The sequence below is a fragment of the Ochotona curzoniae genome, unplaced genomic scaffold, assembly GCF_017591425.1.
Source record: "Ochotona curzoniae isolate NIBS_2020 unplaced genomic scaffold, NIBS_Ocur_1.0 contig_2699, whole genome shotgun sequence".
NCBI classification, from domain to species: Eukaryota; Metazoa; Chordata; class Mammalia; order Lagomorpha; family Ochotonidae; genus Ochotona; species Ochotona curzoniae.
The window spans coordinates 3,177,243-3,195,216 of NW_024465561.1; the positions used below are offsets into that span (position 1 = coordinate 3,177,243).

Consider the following 17,974-nt stretch of genomic DNA (forward strand, 5'->3'; position numbering starts at 1 on the left):
CCAGCTCCCTGCTTGTGGCCTGGGAAAGCAGTCAAGGACGGCCCAAAGCCTTGGGACCCTGCACCCATGTGGGAGACCCGGAAGAAGTTTCTGGATCCTGGCTTCGGATCAGCCGTTGCACTCACTTGGAGAGTGAATCATCGGGTGGAAGATCTTCCTCTCTGTCCCTCCTCCTCTCTGTATATCTGACTTTCCAATAAATAAATCTTTTTTAAGAAAATGAACCAGCATTTGAAAGAACTTTGTCTCTCCTTCTCTCTGTAAATCTGCCTTTCCAATAAAATAAATAAAGTCCTTTTTTTTTTTTTAAAGAGCAAGTGATGGAAAAATGATTCCATGTCAGTGATGACTGGCATCTAAGACAGCCCTTCTTGAAATTCCAGTCTTGGGGGGCCCAGTGCAATGGCTCAATTGGCTAACACTCTAGTTTCAAGCACCAGATTCCCATATGGGTGCTGGCTCATATCCCAGATACTCTGCTTTCCATCCAGCTCTCCACTTAGAGCCTGGAAAAGCAGAAGAGGACAGCCCAAAGCCTTGGGACCCTGCACCCACAGGGGAGACCCACAAGAAGCTCCTGGCTCCTTGATTGAGATCAGCTCAGCTCCAGCTGTGGCAGCCTTTCCAGAGTGAAACAGTAGGTTCACTCTGTTAATCCGCCTTTCAAATAAAAATAGATGAATCAGGCCAGGTACCCTAGCCTAGTATCTAAAGTCCCTCACCTTGCATGTACTGGGATCCCATATGGGCCTCAGGTCTAATCCTGGCTGCTCCACTTCCTGTCCAGCTCCCTGCCTGTGGCCTGGGAAAAGCGGTGGAGGACAGCACAGAGCCTTGGGACGCTGCACGCATGTGGGAGACTAGAGGAGACTCCTGCAGCCTGGCTTTGGGTTGGCTCAGCTCCGGCCCTTGCGGCTACTTGGAGAGTGTACCAGTGGATGGAGGATCTTTTTCTCCATATCTCCTCTCTGTATATCTCCCTTTCCAAGAAAGGTAAATAAATCATTTTTAAAAAATAATAAAAATTAAATTAAATTAATAAATCCTTTTTTTCTAATTCCAGTTTTGGCATTGAGGATGTTCCCTCCCATCCCAAAAGAACTTGAGGAGCAGTGCTCAGTCCTCCACCCCAACCACACTGCATCACGGCTCAGCTCCCATCACCACCTCTACGGCACCTGCTGTCTTCACAGGAAACAAAAACCAAGCAGCAGGCAAATCAAAGACTACAACCAACTATCCCAGCTTTCTCCCATCATCCACAGAAGGAACAAGAACCTGAGACCAGCATGGAAACCCACACAGAAAGGAGGGCATGGCTGGAGCCCAGCTGTGTAACACACAGAATCTGAGTGGCCCTTCCCCCAGTGCCATACAGCTTGACACAGCCAAGGACTTGGGGTGGGGTCCAGGTGACACAAAGATGTTCCCATCTCTCTCTCCAAGTCCTGCCAACCCTCCATTTCCACACTCCCCCAGGAACTCTGGGAGAGAAAAGGATTCCCTCCTGGAGCCAACGGCCTTACCCCCTGCACCATCTCTTCTTTGGCACTGTGCAGGGGAGAAAGAGATACACCTTGTGGGTAGAATCTGCCTTGTGGGAAAGGGCTGAGAGAGAAAGATGAGGCTGGACCTGGCACCCATCCATGGGACTCCCCCACCCACTCACCACATCACCTCTGTGCCTTTCCCCTCCCAGCTGCTTCCTTCTGACACTGCGGTTACATCACAGAAACAGCCCCGCACAACAGGCCTGTTTCTGACACAACCCGCTGGGAAACCTCACTAGCAGGGGCGCTTGGGCTCAGGAATGAAGCCAGAGGGCAGGGCTGGAGGAATCACTTATATGCAGCCACCTCAAGAGTGTCTCACCTAAGGCCAGACCTCCCTCAAAAGAGCCACCTGAGGAAGACGATGATGGCAGGGATGCAGGTGAGGCAGAAACGCACAGCCTCCGGTGGTCCCAGGTCCCATGAAGGAAGGGAGAGAAAAATGGGAGATTTCAAGAGATGAGGCCAGGAAGCATCCCATGCTGGATATGCTACTGAGAGTGGTGGGTGTGTGGGAGAGAGAGACCCTGGGGAGATGACCCAAGGATCCTCATCAGGCAGTATGAGTTGTCATCCTTGATCTGTTTCTGATGTGAGACAATATGAGTTCAAGTGGGAGGCAGACGCTGCCTGGGGTGGGCAGCTGTGTAGGTGAGTGCAAGGGAGTGAGACTGTGTACTTAACTCGGTAACCGTGTGTGTGTGTGTGTGTGTGTGTGTGTGTGTGTGTGTGTGTGTGTGATTGTGTGGCCTCAGGTTGAGCTGTGATTGTGTCTAGTTCTGAATGTGCAGATTCTTCCATGACAGCGACTCCCATTAAATGACACTGAAATCTCCCATGCGCCTCAGCGTAGGTTCTAACAGGCAGTACTGGTGGTTGTCTTGGAAACTGTGAGTTTCCCAGGGATCCGCCTGCAATTCCTCCCAAGAGCAGAGTGAATGAGCCCTTATGGACTTCTCAGAGAGAGTGGGGCTGGGAGGGCACTGGAACTTCAGGCTGCATCTGCAGATCACAGCCTCCTATCTCCCCTGCTCAAGGTCTCTCTCTTCCTTCCTCTGGCCCAGCCTCGCTTTGTCATCAGGCTAGAGAAAGGAGAGACAGATCTGAACACCCAGAGGAAGGCCACAGCGAGACTTTGTTCACAGGGAATTAAACCATCTCAAACAGGATACCATAAATGTAACCTCAACACAAACCGAGCTTATAACTACACCTTGTAGATTTTGACCAGTTCTTTTCATGTCCCACACACCCCTGCACAGGTCTTGGAACTATGCTCTTCACCATTTGCGCACATTCCCTCTGCTCTGTCGCTCATTTTTGAAGGATTCATTTGTTGGAAAGGCACAGAGATGCATCCATTTGGGGAGTGACTATGGAAGTCTCTTAGAATGGACTATGGAAAATTTCTTTCTCAATCTCTCTTTAACTCTGTCTTTCAAATAAGTAAGTCTTGGAATAAGAAAATAAAGGAAAAAGAAGTATCCAGGACTTGACCAGGCACTCCAGTATGGAAAGCAGGCGTCCCAATCCCTGTGCCACATACCCACCCCACCCACCCAACACACACACACACACACACACAAACACACACACACACACACACACCCTCTTTACACATGTACTTTCTCCACGGAAATAAATAAATTATACACCCTCATCTCTCACATTCACCAGTTCAAAAGTAGAAAATTATCAGATGCTATATTCCAGAAAGGGTCATCCCTCTGATGGCTAAACTCATTCTAGATACCCTATACACACCAGGACTGCATGCTTGCCACATTTAAAGTTCCTCTATTCTTGAGACTACCCTATGAAGTAAGAGTCCCTGACAATCCACCTATGCTGATAAGCAGGCAGGGGGAGTCCAATTAACGGATCTACCATCCCACTGCTGCGGAGGACTACAGTCAGGATCAGCAGCAGGAAAGCCTGGCTCTTGACACCTCCTCTTAAGTAGGACCCTATTGGTCTGTCAACAAAACTGGGACCCCTGACTGTGCTGGGGTAGAAAGAACGAGTCTTCAGAGTTGGCCCTTTGACCCCTAACTTGCTGAACCCAGAAACTACTACAGGAGGGGAACCAACAGCCAGCCCAGCCCAGCCCCTTCTCACCCATTCCCAATTCCCATAACAGGTCCCGTATACACGGAACGTGTCCTTGTGCATCGGTTCTTCAGTGACCATTAGAGGGGCACCTGCCAATTGTTTCAGGTGAGTATCTTGCAGTCTATGGGTAAGGGATGGAGGACCATCAATACAGATGAGACTTGTATTGTACCTAGGCAAGTGTTACACTGCTGTGAGATAAGCAGCCAATACCTGGTGGACATCCTGGGCCTGATTAGTGCCAAATTTGTGTTAATTATACCAGTGTGCCAGCAGAGTTGCCTATACTATTTTTTTTAAGTCATGAGAGGGGCAGATGCTGGCTGGCAAGCAGGTGGGGTCTGTGCACAAACATGCATGGGTCCCAAGCATGCAGTGCCCTAGGGCAGGATGCCACACCATTAGAAGATTGGGCTTGGACCTGCATGCTCATGGGCATGGGGGGGCACAAATTTCTCAGGGAAGTGCATCAGGAGATGTGTAGGAGGAATGAATATTGATGGAGTATGTGATCAGTGAGGAATGACTTATGGGGGATTAACAACAACAAGGTTACTAGATTTGCAGGTAAACAAGGGGGCTGCGACTGGGTGGTATAGAGAAGGGAAACTGGAGGACCTTTCAGAGCCAAACCCAATATACCCATCCATGTGCAAGACCTGAACTGGGCCAGTTGGTATCAACAACCACCTACCAGCTCACATGAAAGCCATGGCTGGGGTGGGGCCTGTCTGGCAGGGATCAACCACAGTACCCACCAGTGAGTGTTGGGGCATGGACCTTGATACTAACAGGCATATGAGAGAACTAGACCTGGTAGCAGATAGTGTGGGGGATTTGTGGGTTCAGCCTGTGGGATTACCATATCAGCTCATTTGCTCGAGGGCTGAGGGTGGTGACAGGCCAAGCTAAGCAGGACCATGGAATTCATCGATATTCATGGGAAGTAGGGTTGGGAATAGGCTGAGCTGGCCCAGGCTGCAGCACCTACAGGTACACTCAAGAATTAGAGGTGAGGCGGGCCAGGCTACAACATCCACCAGGACAGGTCATAAGGCTAAGGCAAAAAGTCAATAGACAGAATGTAAGGGGGCAGAGAATGTAGCTTTTACAAGGTACACAGACTTCATGGAATGCACAACCAACAGGCTTAGGTCAGTGCACCCAGCCCATTTTCAGTCTTGGGCTAAAGGGCAGAATATCTCACTACTCCAGGCAAGATGAGCTCAGACAGCCCCACCTGTGAAGGAAATATCATCTTCCTTTCACTATGGAGAAGAGGTAGGGAAAGCTTGGCCTGTGTGCTGTGTGTGGACCACCACATGGAGGGGACCTGACCAATAAGCTATGTGCTTTGTCTTCAGAAAGGACCCACAGCTGCAGGTGGATTTCCACACGGGCACCAGTGAGAAGTCTGACATCGCCTTCCATTTGCGCGTATACTTTGGCCATTGTGTGGTCATGAACAGCCTTCGGTGTGGGGGCTGGGATTGCGAGGTGAAATATTCCCACACGCCCTTCACAGAGTGCCAACATTTTGAACTGTGCATCATGGTGCTGCACAATGAGTACCAGGTGAGTGTGCCCAAGAGTGCCTGCCGTGCCACCTGCCAGGGCTCCAGGACCTGGCCCCAGGAGTTCTGGTGATCCAGCACACTCTGTCTATCCTACCATCCTCAATTCTTTTCCCAACTCTGTCCAGGGTCAAGGTTGGCTCACAGGCCAGTCCATCCACCGGGGAGGATCTTTTCTGTGGCTTTTCCTACAACCGTCATTTCTGCTTCTGCCGTTGTGTAATTATTCATTTAAATTGTTAAGATACGCATAGAAATAAAATTATTGCAGTCAGTCAATCAAATCAGTCTCATTTCACTCCTGAATCCCATTCTTCTTCCCAAAACAACCATTCTAGACCTTCCTCCTGGAGATAATCCATACTCACCCAAGCTTATAGTGTAGATTATATTGTGTGTATATGTGCATGTGTATATGTACATATAGTAAATAGTACACATACACATACAAATGCGTATATGTACAAATATGCACATACATATGCAAATGTATAGATGCATTTGTATAGGTGGAGCTATACATACATGTGTAAATATACATATATATACATATGCAAATGTATGTTTCCCTTCTTGTTGGAAATATAGTGACATAAACACTGAACCTAAGAACTAAGAGTCTTAGTTGCCAGAAAACATATTTCAAGAAAAATCAATTTATTTATGAGGCCTCTGTCTTGCATATTCATGATTGTATTCTACTCCACTAGAAAGATGATCTAAATTTGAACTGGCCCTTATTGATGGATATATAGGTTGTTTCTAATTTTTTTCTTTACAAATGCTGCTGAATTCGGTTCTGTATAACATTTTTCCCATTACCAACCTCCCCATACTTTCACGTTTTCTTAACATTCAGGAAATGCACATTTCATATAACTATAATTTATTTAAATAATAGATATCAATAAATTCTTATTTGAGAAGCAGTCACTCCCCCCAAAACCTGCAACAGGTAGAGCTGGGCTGAGGTCAAATATCCAGGAGCTGGATATTCAATCCAGGTCTCTCCATGTGATCGGCAGGAATTCAATTACTTGAGACATCACCACTGTCTCCCAGGACCTGCATTACCAGGAACCTAAGCTTAGCCCCTCTGACATGATAAAAGGGCATCTTTTTTTTTTTTTTAAAGATTTATTTTTATTATTTTTTCATTGGAAAGGCGGATATACAGAGAGGAGAGACAGAGAGGAAGATCTTCCGTCCGATGATTCACTCCCCAAGTGAGCGCAACGGGCCGATACTATGCCGATCCGAAGCCAGGAGCCTCTTCCGGGTCTCCCACGCGGGTGCAGGTTCCCAAAGCTTTTTGGCCATCCTCGACTGCTTTCCTGGGCCACAGGCAGGGAGCTGGAAGGGAAGCGGGGCTGCCGGGATTAGAACCGGTGCCCATATGGGATCCCGGGCGTGCTAGGCGAGGACCTTAACCACTTGCGCCACCACGCCGGGCCAAAAAGGGCATCTTAATCAATATCTTGATCACACCACAATGTCTTAATGTCTTGATCAACATCTTCACTCGGGACCACTGCAAACCTTTTCCAAACACTAGGGTTACATTCTTTCCCATCAGTGACCCAGAAGAGGGCTGGACTATGAGCCATAAATACAGTGGAGGTTTGAGGAACTGAAGCCTAGGCACTCAATGACCTTGTAGTAAGTTCCAGCCCCATGGTCAGCTTTGTACAAGATGCAAGAAAGTCAAGATTCGTGAGACACAGATCTTGTTCTAGGATCTTCCAGGCTACAGGGGATGCTGAGCCAACAAAAATAACCGTGTCACACTGAGTGGTAGAAAATCACTTGAGGATGAGCCCAGCATGGTAACCTAGTGGCTAAAGTCCTCACTTTACACACGTTGGGTTCCCATATGGGCACCGGTTCTAATTCTGGCAGCTCCGCTTCCCATCCAGCTCCCTGCCTGTGGCCAGGGAAAGCAGTCAAGAATGGCTCAAAGCCTTGGGACCCTGCACACGCATGGGAGACCCAGAGGAAGCTCCAGGTTCCTGGCTTTGGGTCAGCATAGCTCCGGCTGTTGTGGCCACTTGGAGAGTAAACCATCAGTTGGAAGATCTTCCTCTCTGTCTCTTCTCTCTGCATATCTAATTTTCAAATAAAAATGAAATCTTTTTTAAAAAATCAGTTAAAGAGTGATCAGACAGAGAAAATAATGAATAACTGTTCAAAGCAGTCACTTAAGGTGATCTGCAGGGGCCAGTGCCATGGCTCAAGGGGCTAATTCTCACCTGCAAGCACAAGCATCCCATATGGGTGTCAGTTCATGTCCCGGCTGCTCCATTTCCCATCCAACATCCTGCTTGTGGCCTGAAAAAGCAGCAAAGTATGGCCCAAGTCCTTGGAACCCTGCACCCTCATGGGAGACCAGAAGAGGCTCCTGGCTCTTGGCTCCTGGCTTCAGAACAGCTCTGCTCTGGCTATTATCAGCCATTTGGGGAGTGCACCAGCAGATGGAGGATCTTTCTCCCTATCCCTCCTTCTCTCTGAAAATCTACCTTTCCAATAAAAAATAAATGTTTTTATTTTAAAAAAGTGATCTGCAGGGCCCAGCACAGTAGCCTAGCAGATAAAATTCTCACCTTGAACACATCCTGGCATCCCATATGGGCACTGGTTCTAATCCCAAAGGCCCCGCTTCCCATCCAGCTCCCTGCTTGTGGCCTGGGAAAGCAGTCAAGGATAGCCCAAGGCCTTGGGACCCTGTACCCATGTGGGGGACACAGAAGGAGTTCCTGCTTCCTGGCTTTGGATCGGCTCAGCTCCAGCCATTGTGACTGGGGAGTGAATCATCGGGTGGAAGATCTTCCTCTCTGTCTCTCCTCCTTCTGTATATCTGACTTTCCAATAAAAACAAATAAATCTATTTTTTTAATGATCTACAAAGAAAAAGAAGAAACATGTCATTGTAGGTGCTATGGTCCAGCAGAATAAGCCCTACTCTGAGCCTGTAATACTTACGGTGGGGCCAGTTCAACTCCCTATTGTGTGTCTGAGAGTAAATGGATGTTGTCCCAAATACTTGGGGCCTCTGTCATCCAAGTGGGGGGCTTGGATGAAGTTTTCAGCTCCCAACAGAGATGGAGGGTGGCACTGACTCCGCCTTTCAAATAAACCTTCTTTTAAAAAAAGAAGTCTGTCTATTGGGTTCTGATGTCTCATCAGGAGTTTGTGGGTGAACGGTGTACGTACTAGGTCATACATGGAAATAGAAAACAGAAAGTGGGCCCAGCACAATGGCTTAGTGGCTAAATCCTCGCCTTGTCTGTACCAGAATCCCGTATGGGCACCGGTCCATGTCCCAGATGCTACACTTCCCATCCAACTCCCTGTCTGTGGCCTGGGAAAGTAGTAGAGGATAGCCCAAAGCCCTGGGACCCTGCACCCACATGGGAGTCCCGGAAGAAGTTCCTGGCTTTGGATCAGCTCAGCTTCAGCTGTTGCAGCCACTTGGGGAGTGAAACAACAGATGGAAGATCTTTCTGTCTCTCCTTCTCTCTGTAAATCTGCCTTTCCAACAAAAATAAATCTTAAAAGAAAAACAGAATACAGAATACTTGTGTGGTAGCATTCTGTATTTCTGACACTCTTCCTTCCTTCCGGCAGGTCGTGATAAACGGCCAGCACTGTTACAGCTTTGCCCACCGAGTCCACCCAGCATCTGTGAGGATGATTCAGGTGTGGAGAGATGTCTACCTGACCTCAGTGGACGTCCGCTAGGGGACAGGGGTGTCCAGACATGCCATGATCCAGGAGTCCCCTCTCTCTGCGTGACCTATGGATTCCCAAAGCCAACACGATGCTCCTCCTCATCTCCTTGGCTATACTTGCTCATTAAAATGTTACCAAACTTCACAGGTTGTGCCTCTTGTTTTCAGCTGAAAAGAAGTTAAAGGGTAATTGCCAAGAGGGTATGGAACCTCCATTTGCACACTGTTGGCACTATTGATTAACCCAGTAATCAGATGCTAGCTTATCAACCATCAACCAGCTGCAACACATCACAATCCAAGCACTAACCAGGCCCGACCCTGCTTAGCTCCAGAAATCAGTCAAGATCAGGCACATTTAGAGTGGTATGGCTATAATCCACACAGCATTTCTGAAGCCAGCCCAGAATACCTCACTGCAGCACCAGGCTCCACCCTTTACCCTTTGAGTTCCTGCCAAGAGCTACAGCCCTTTCCTTCTAGAAGTGCCCAGATCACCTGCTTCTTAGAAAATCTGGAGAACTCTTCATTAGAGATAAGGTATTACCCAAAAATAGGCCAAGGGAGGTTTCAGATACTTTCTCTCTCTCTACCCAACACCCAAATACCATGAGATACCAACACATCAGTCATGATCTCCCTCAAGTCTTTCTTCAGTTTCATCCCATATCTGAATGCAATGCCATCCTCTTTATTCCTAAACTCTTGAGTTTTCAGATATATTAAGGAAAAATTATGGAACTAATTGTCTTGCCCATCTTCCTGTAACGCTTGAAACTTTTTATCCTAATTATGTCAAGATTGTCAAAAAAAATTTTTTTTAAATACAAAAAAAAGAAATATAGTAAGTATAGAAAAATAAAGATTCTTAAGGACAAAAAAAAATAAAACGCTTGAGTTTTGTTAAGGCACAATATCCTCCTTACATATTCTTTGTCCCAGTCTTGGTCATTTCTGTATTTTCATAATGAATCAAGGATCCCATCTTTAGCCTGTAATTCCTTTTGTGGAAATTCCATTTTTTTTTTTTTTTGGATTGTTCTATTTCTGGGCTTGGCACAATAGTATAACGTCTAAAGTCCTCAGCTGAACATATCAGGATCCCATATGGGCACCGGTTCTATCCCAGAAACTCCACTTCCCATCCAGCTCCCTGCTTGTGGCCTGGGAAAGCAGTTGAGGATGGTCCAAAGCTGTATGGAAGACCCAGAAGAAGCTCCAGGTTCCTGGCTTCAGACTGGCTCAGCTCCAGGCGTTACAGCTACTTGGGGAGTGAATCATCAGATGGAAGATCTTCTCTGTCTCTCCTCCTTTCTGCATATCTGCATTTCCAACAAAAATAAAATAAATCTTTCTTTAAAAGTATTCTGTTTCAGGCCTGGCGCCATGGCCTAGCATCTAAAGTCCTCACCTTGAATGCACCGGGATTCCATATGGGTGCTGGTTCTAATTCCAGCAGTCTACTTCCCATGCAGCTCCCTGCTTGTGGCCTGGGAAAACAGTCGAGGATGGCCCAAAGCATTAGGACCCTGCACCCGTTTGGGATACCCGGAAGAAGCTCCTGGATCCTGGCTTCGGATCAGCATAGGATCTACCATTGCGTTCACTTGGGGAATGAATCATCGGACAGAAAATCTTCCTCTCTGTCTCTCCTCCTTCTGTATATCTGGCTTTCAAATAAGTAAATAAATCTTTAAAAAAAAAAAAAGTATTCTGTCTCTTTGAAAAGCAGAATTAGAGGAAGAGAGGCAGGGAAGAAAGAGAGAAAATCTTTATTGTACTAGTTCACTTGCCAACAGCCTTCCCTTTTCAAAGATCCTCAGTTTTGCATAGACTGTGCTGAAACCTCCAAAAGAATAGATTCCGGAGCCATGTTACCCTGCTGCCTGTGACCTTGTCATCTCAGATCAGATCTGAGTCCTGGCTGCTCGCATATTTCTGATCCAGCTTTCTGAAAATGAGCTTGGGAAAATAATGAAAGATGTTCCCAGTGCTTGGACCCTGGCCACCCATGATGGAGATCTGGATTGGATTCCACTCTCCTAACTTCAATCTGGGCCGTTTTGGGAGTACATCAGTGAATGGAAGATTTTTTCTCTGTGTGTCTCTCCCTTTCAAGTGAAGAATGAATAATTTCTTAAGATTTCAGAATCGGTTCTGGTCTAGCAGGATAGATACCAAGTTCTCCAAAGCTGCAGGGCCCTATGGTGCTGTCCACGGTGCTGAATAACATGGGCCCTGCCTTCTGCTTCCAAACGAGGGACAAGCAAGGTAGATGGGAATCTCTTAATTTTTTGTGTGTTTTCTTTATGTATCCATCTCTCTTTTTTTTTTTTCAATTGAAATTTTATTTGAAAGGCAGACCATTAAAGAGAATGAGGAAGAGGAAGGAAGGAGGCAGGGAAGTAGAGAGGTAGAGGGAACAAATGAAAGAAAGAGGAAGAAATTTTTCAACTGTTGATTCAGTTGTGCAGTGCCCAGCTGACTTCACACCTTTGGTCAGCAGCATTCTTTCCCTATAACACTTCCCCAATCCCTCTCCAGTACCACCTTCTCTTCCCAGATAAACCTCTTGCGTTTCCCCAGTCTCAAGATCTACTTCTGGAAGAATCTCAACGAAGAGAAGATATGTAATGTTTTTCAATAGTTCTCAGAGCCTATCCTAGAGCTGGTCATGTGTGAGACGTTCATTTCTTTCCCTCCAGGTTCTTCTACTTTTCTAAATACAGATGGTACATAGCTTTTTTTATATTAAGATGAGAAAGCTCCTGATGAATTTCTATAGCCTGTACCTTTGTTTAAAAAAAAAAAAAGATGTATTCTGTTGTTATTGGAAAGTCAGATATACAAATAGAAGAGACAGAGAGGAAGAGCTTTCGTCCATTGATTCACCCTCAAGTGGCCGATCTGAAGCCAGGAGCCAGCAGTCTCCTCCGGGTCTCCCACACGGATGCAGGGTCCCAAAGCTTTGGGCCATCCTCGACTGCTAGGGAGCTGGATGGGAAGTGGGGCCACTGAGATTAGAACCAGTGCCCAAATGGGATCCCAGCACGTTCAAGGTGAGCACTCCCGATGTCTATTTTCAAATAGAAAGCGGCTCTTAAGACTAGGGCAACTTCTTCCAGACTCAACATTCCCTGAGGTAATAAAATCATCTTCCTGATTGCCAAGTCACTCAGGGCGCGAGCGTCGGCACGCAGGCGCATGCACGCGCACGCAGGCGCGCTCCCCGACGCGCACGCGCCTCCGCGCTCCCGACCACACCGTCCGCCGCTCTCCGCTGCTCCGGTGGCCGCTGCCAAACGCCGAGCTCCCGCGGTGCACGATGTCCGAGCTCCCCGGAGGCAGCGGCGTCCCGCAGAGAGACGCGGCGGAGGGCGACGCTCCGCGGCCCGAGGTAAGCTCCGCAGCCCGAGCGGAGCCGGGGTCGGCCTCCGGCCCGGGCGCACCCGCGATGGCCGCCGCGCGGGTGCGCCTGGCCGACACCCCCGAAAGTCGGTCCAGGACCCGGTTCCTGCGAGAGCTGTGCATGGGCTCGGCCGCCTTCTCCGGAACCGAGCGCGAAGCCGACACCTTCCCGGTGGACTGGGGGCGACCTCAGCCCCTGTTTGGGGAGGAGATGCCGCGCGCCCACGGTGGCCGGTTCCGGGGCTTGGACGAACCCAACTGGGTGTTCATGGACGCCTGCAGGGCCAGGGAGGCGGCCCGCGATGCGCGCTGGCAGGCGCGCTACCCCAACGTCTATCTGGATTACTTCACCTTCATCGAAGACCTCTTCGCCTCTGTGGCGCTCAGTCGCCTGGCTGCCGAGCTCGGCTGCGACCGCTTGAAAGACAGGGAGTAGCTAGTGATGGTCTCGCGTGGGGGACGCGGGGGGCAGGCAGAGGAGGCAGCCATTTCCAGAAACCACCTTCTTTTTGGAGCTCCCTGGAGCAGGAGGGAATTGCGCGTCAATCCTGCAGCTGCGTATTTTTGTTTCTTGAGAGAAAAAAAAAAATTGTTGTTGTTTGTTTTAATTCTCATGAAGGGAAAATAGGACAGTTCTGGCCCGAGTCGAGCATCATGGGGGACGCAAAGAACGACACAGGGTGGTATCTGCAGAAAAATCCTGATGGATGTTGATTTCCCACCGTCCCCTCCCCACCATCACCTTATGTTCTTGGGTTGCCTCACTGCCCAGACTGATTTTGCAAGAATCAAGTTGAAAGCCTTAGGAGGAAGCCTGCCTGTAGCCACCAACCAGGAAGATAAAAGAAACAGCAAGAGGCCGCACTTCTAGACTGAGAGCTGGGAAATTAGGACTGGATGACTGAGGGTTGAGGGACTGACTTATGAAGGTTTCAGGATTGGGCAGCCCTTCAGGTGACCATCCCCAGAGGGAATGTGTGGGAAGATCTGTTGTGTGTGACCCCAAGGATCTTAAGATGGAGACCGCGCTCGTGTGTTTGCAGGAATGTCTGAAATATGGGAGGAATCGGGCTTATTCATTATCGGGAGATAATCCCCCACAAAGCTCAGAAGGTACAAGGGGCCCAGTGAGAAGTCTCCTTGCATGTTGCCCTGCCCCCAGTTCCCACTGCAACCCCACAGGACGCCCCACCTGTAGTTTGTGAACACAAGCCTCTCTGCACAACTGTGTGTGTGTGTGTGTATATAGATTCCTTGACTTCTTAGTAAGTGTTAACACCTAGAGATCTGTGTAAATATGTACATAGAATTACCTGTTACCAAGGCGTGCTGTGCCCACGGTGGTTCTGTAAGATTGATCCGGTGATGGACAGATCTGCGTGTGGGCTACCTCCCACCGCCGTTCAAGGCACATTAGCAGGAATCAGGGTCGGAAGCACACAGGACTCTAACCAGCACTCCAGTAAGGGATGCCACACTGCAAGCAAATGCTGACGCCAGCATTACTTTTTCCCTTTTGAGAATCCTAGCATCATTCCCGCTTTCCCTTTTAGAAAAAAAAAAAAAAATCCTAGCAAACTCCACTCCCCTTGCCCCATGTAGAGAAAAATCTTTTTGACATAACTGTTGTCTGCTGTAGACGCAGACACACCAGCCTGTTGAGGTGTAGTTAACCATGTCAGGGCATTTTCTGTTATTTGTTTTGTTCCCTATGTGTTAGATTTATCTGGAAAGGTGGTTGGATTTTTTTTTTTCAGAGAAGTAACTATAATTTTCATTGGACTGTAACTAACTCACAGGATCCTGGTTAGAACGCGTTAATGTTCCAGTGTGCTACTAATGCCGTTGGTGAATGTTCCCTGTAGAGCTTTCTGTGTGGGTGTTCACGCTAAGATCACCATGTACTGTATGGCATGGTCCCTGTCAGCTTTGAAATTGTTGTGAAACTCAACTTTATTCAACAACATGTAAACGTTGCACGAGTTGTGTATACTCTGTTGAGGGGGGTGAATCCCATTACAATTTTCCAGCTGGCGACATCAGGCGTGGCCATTTGAACTGTGGCCGGTGACTGTCACATCACAAGACAAGGGCATCGTTCCTGCCCTTGTCTCCCTGCTTGCACGGGAGCAGGATGCCCCAGCAGGGCACAGCGCGAGATGAGTAAGATGGGCCGGGCGGAGCCCCAGCTGACCCAGAGTGGATAGGCATGCATGTGAACCAATAAACTTGTCCTCGTCAAGCCTGAGGTGTTGGGGATATTTGTTACTGCAGCAGAAGCTGGCTGATACAGCCAAAGTCCGAGCTGGGGACACTTGGAATGGTCTGCATTTACCCCACTGCCTACCTGACTCACGGCCTTGTGGCCTTGGCTCAACAAGCAGAATGACCAAATAATAAGGAGCACTCTTTTCTTTTTTTTTCTCAGAATATTCTATGTATTTGAAAGGCTGAGTTAGAGAGAGGTCTGCTGTCTGCTGCTTCACGCCCCAAATGCTGCAACAGCTAGGGCTGGGCCAGGCCAAAGGCAGGAGCCAGGAGCTTCTGCCAGGTCTCCCACGCAGGTGCAGAATGACTTGAGCCATCTTCTGCTGCTTTCCCAGGCTATAAGCAGGGAGCTGGATGGGAAGTGAAGCAACCAGGACACAAACTAGTACCCCAATGAGATCCTGGCACCATAGGGGGCAACTTAACCAACTGTACAACCCCAGCCCCATGGAGCTCTCTTTAACAAGCACATTCTGATGGTTTCTCCTTAAACTTTAAACATGTATTTATTTTATTGGAAAGACAGAGAGGAAAGGCAGATCTTCCATCCACTGGTCCACTCCCAAATTGCCACAACAGTTGATGCTGAGCCCATCAGAAGCCACAAGCTTCTACCAAGCCAAGGAACCAGATGGGACACAAACTGGTGCCTATAAGGGATGCTGGTGCTTGGAGGTGGAGGATTAGCCAGTAGAGCCATCACACAGTTAAATTTTAATTGAAATCCAAAGAAATTCTAACCTTCAGGTGTCCATCAGCACAATCAGAGCAGGAAACGGCGAAGAAGAGCCCAGGGTGTACGGGCCCTTGGCGCCTCGGGGACTTCAAGGAGACCACAGACACCCAGGGCTGGCTCCGCCCCTCATGAGTCAAGGTTATGTCTAGAGAAAGAGCTCCGTCCTACCACAGAAGCATGTGGAATTTTCAGAACTCAGATTTCTCTCCCTTTGGGTTTTTTTTTTTTTTAGATTTATTTATTTTTATTGGAATGGCAGATTCCAGAGAAAAAGAAAGACAGAGAAAGATCTTCTGTCTGCTGATTCATTCCCCATGTGGCTGCAACAGCCAGAGCTGAGCTGATCCAGAGCCAGGAGCCAGGAGTTGCTTCCTGGTCTCCCAGTGTGGGTACAGGGGCCCAAGGACTTTAGTCAACCTCCACTGCCTCCCCAGGCCATAAGCAGGGAGCTGAATCAGAAGTGGAGCAGCCGGGGCTAGAACCACTGCCCATGTGGGATGCAGGCAGAGGCTTAGCTTGCTATGCCATGGCACCTCCAAATAAAACTTTTTAAAAATAACAGTAAGTGTTTATGGGTAATGGAAGTACAGGATTCCAGACTGGGATGGATAAGTGTTGGGAGCCCAGCTCTAAGAAGGCTTCTGTGCAAAACAGCTGGAGGCCTGAGTCTATGCTCGCACAAACCCTGAGGGAGCTGGGGCTGCACCTGGCGTTGACTGTGAAGACCCTTATGAGTTATTCCCGCAGGTGCCTTGCTAAACTTTTGAACCCTGTCACCAGGGTTTGTGATGACACCTAGGTATTAGGGTTGGAGAGTAGCACTAGTTAGGCTGACAGACAGGTGAGATTCATGTAAAAGAAGGAAAAATGGAATAAGTAAAGGGACAGGCGCAGTGGCATAGCAGATAAAGCCATCACCTGTGGCACCGGCGTCCCATCGGGGCGCTGGTTCAAGTCCCGATCGCTCCACTTCTGATCCAGCTCCCTGCTAAGACACCTGGGAATCAGGGGGAAGTGACCCCAGTGCTTGGACTGCTGCACTCACAAGGGAGATTCGGAGGAAACACCTGGCTTTGGCTTGCCCCACAGTGCTGCAAGTCATGGTGGCCATTTGGGCAATGAGCCAGCAGATGGAATCTCTGTATCACGCCTCTCTGTGTAACTCTACCTCTCAAATACAAATCCTTTTTAAAAATATTGTGAATGGATCATATGAGGGCACTGTTCAGTGCACGGCATCAGCTAAGGGGTGTGTGGCAGAGGGCCTGGCTGCTGGTGAGTGCTCAGGAAATGGAAGCAGTGATAAGGCTCCTGGGGGCGGGGGGGCAGTCAGCACCAGGACGGACGTGGGCCTCTTCACCTGCCAAGTGAGGGCAGGTGGCCAACACCAGGACTACCTGAGCAGTGCCTCAGGCTCCCCTGCCCTCCAGCGAGGGCTGACCCGAGACAGGCAGGTTTCCAAGCTGAATGGAGTTGTTCCCGATTGGGGCTGAGGAGCCACAGAGAAGAAGGGATTGGAGTGAATGATCCCAAGTTCGAGTTCCCAGGTTTTCCATTCATTGGTAGTGCAGTAATACTGATGATTTTGCTAAGGTTGTAAAGAAAAGCCCTGGGGAAGTGCCAGGAGGCCTGGAACAGGCAAGAGAGACTGTGTCTCTCCCCACGTGCAGCACCAACATTCCGCGGGGCGCTGCCGTCCCCTGGCACACGCTCAGAGACCTGGACGGGTGGAGGGAGGTCATGTCAAACACAGTCACAGCTTCCTTTGTCAGCTTTGGGATCCTCAGAGCCCAGATACAAAACCATAGATCCCCTTGCTTGAATCTGCTTTTGGAGGAGAGGTTAGTAAGAAATAGTGTTGGGGGGCCCGGCGCGGTGGCGCAAGTGGCTAAGTCCTCACCTAGCATGCCCGGGATCCCATATGGGCGCCGGTTCTAATCCCGGCAGCCCCGCTTCCCTTCCAGCTCCCTGCCTGTGGCCTGGGAAAGCAGTCGAGGACGGCCCAAAGCTTTGGGACCCTGCACCCGCGTAGGAGACCCGGAGGAGGCTCCTGGCTTCGGATCGGCATAGTATCGGCCCGTTGCGCTCACTTGGGGAGTGAATCATCGGACGGAAGATCTTCCTCTCTGTCTCTCCTCTCTGTATATCCGCCTTTCCAATGAAAAAATAATAAAAATAAATCTTTAAAAAAAAAAAAAAAAAAAGAAAGAAATAGTGTTGGGCCCGGCACGATAGTGTAGCAGTTCAAGTCCTCACCTTGAACACACCCTGGCATCCCATATGGGTGTCGGTTCTAGTCCCACCAGCCCCATTTCCCATCCAGCTCCCTGCTTGTGGCCTGGGAAAGCAGTCAAGGACAGCCCAAAGCCTTTGGACCCTGCACCCGCATGGGAGACCCAGAAGAGGTTCTGGGCTCCTGGCTTTGGATCGGCTCAGCTTCCAACCTTTGCGGTCACTTGGGGAGTGAACCATCGGACGGAAGACCTTCCTCACTGCCTCTCCTCCTGCTTCCTGTATATCTGCCTTTCCAATAAAAATAAAATAAATCTTAAAAGAAAGGAAAGAAGGAGGAGAGTTGGAGGTTGGAGGCATGTGAGA

General features: G+C 48.9%; 1 protein-coding gene across 1 annotated transcript; it reads left to right on the forward strand.

Moving 5' to 3' along the window:
- Positions 1-1,773: 1,773 nt before the first annotated feature.
- On the forward strand, positions 1,774-9,107 carry LOC121153855 (galectin-10-like). Its single transcript, XM_040976608.1, has 4 exons — positions 1,774-1,932; positions 3,691-3,767; positions 5,027-5,237; positions 8,861-9,107. Exons 1-4 carry the CDS (start codon positions 1,915-1,917, stop codon positions 8,972-8,974), a joined length of 420 nt encoding a protein of 139 aa, XP_040832542.1. The 5' UTR covers positions 1,774-1,914; the 3' UTR covers positions 8,975-9,107.
- The last annotated feature ends 8,867 nt before the right edge of the window (positions 9,108-17,974 follow it).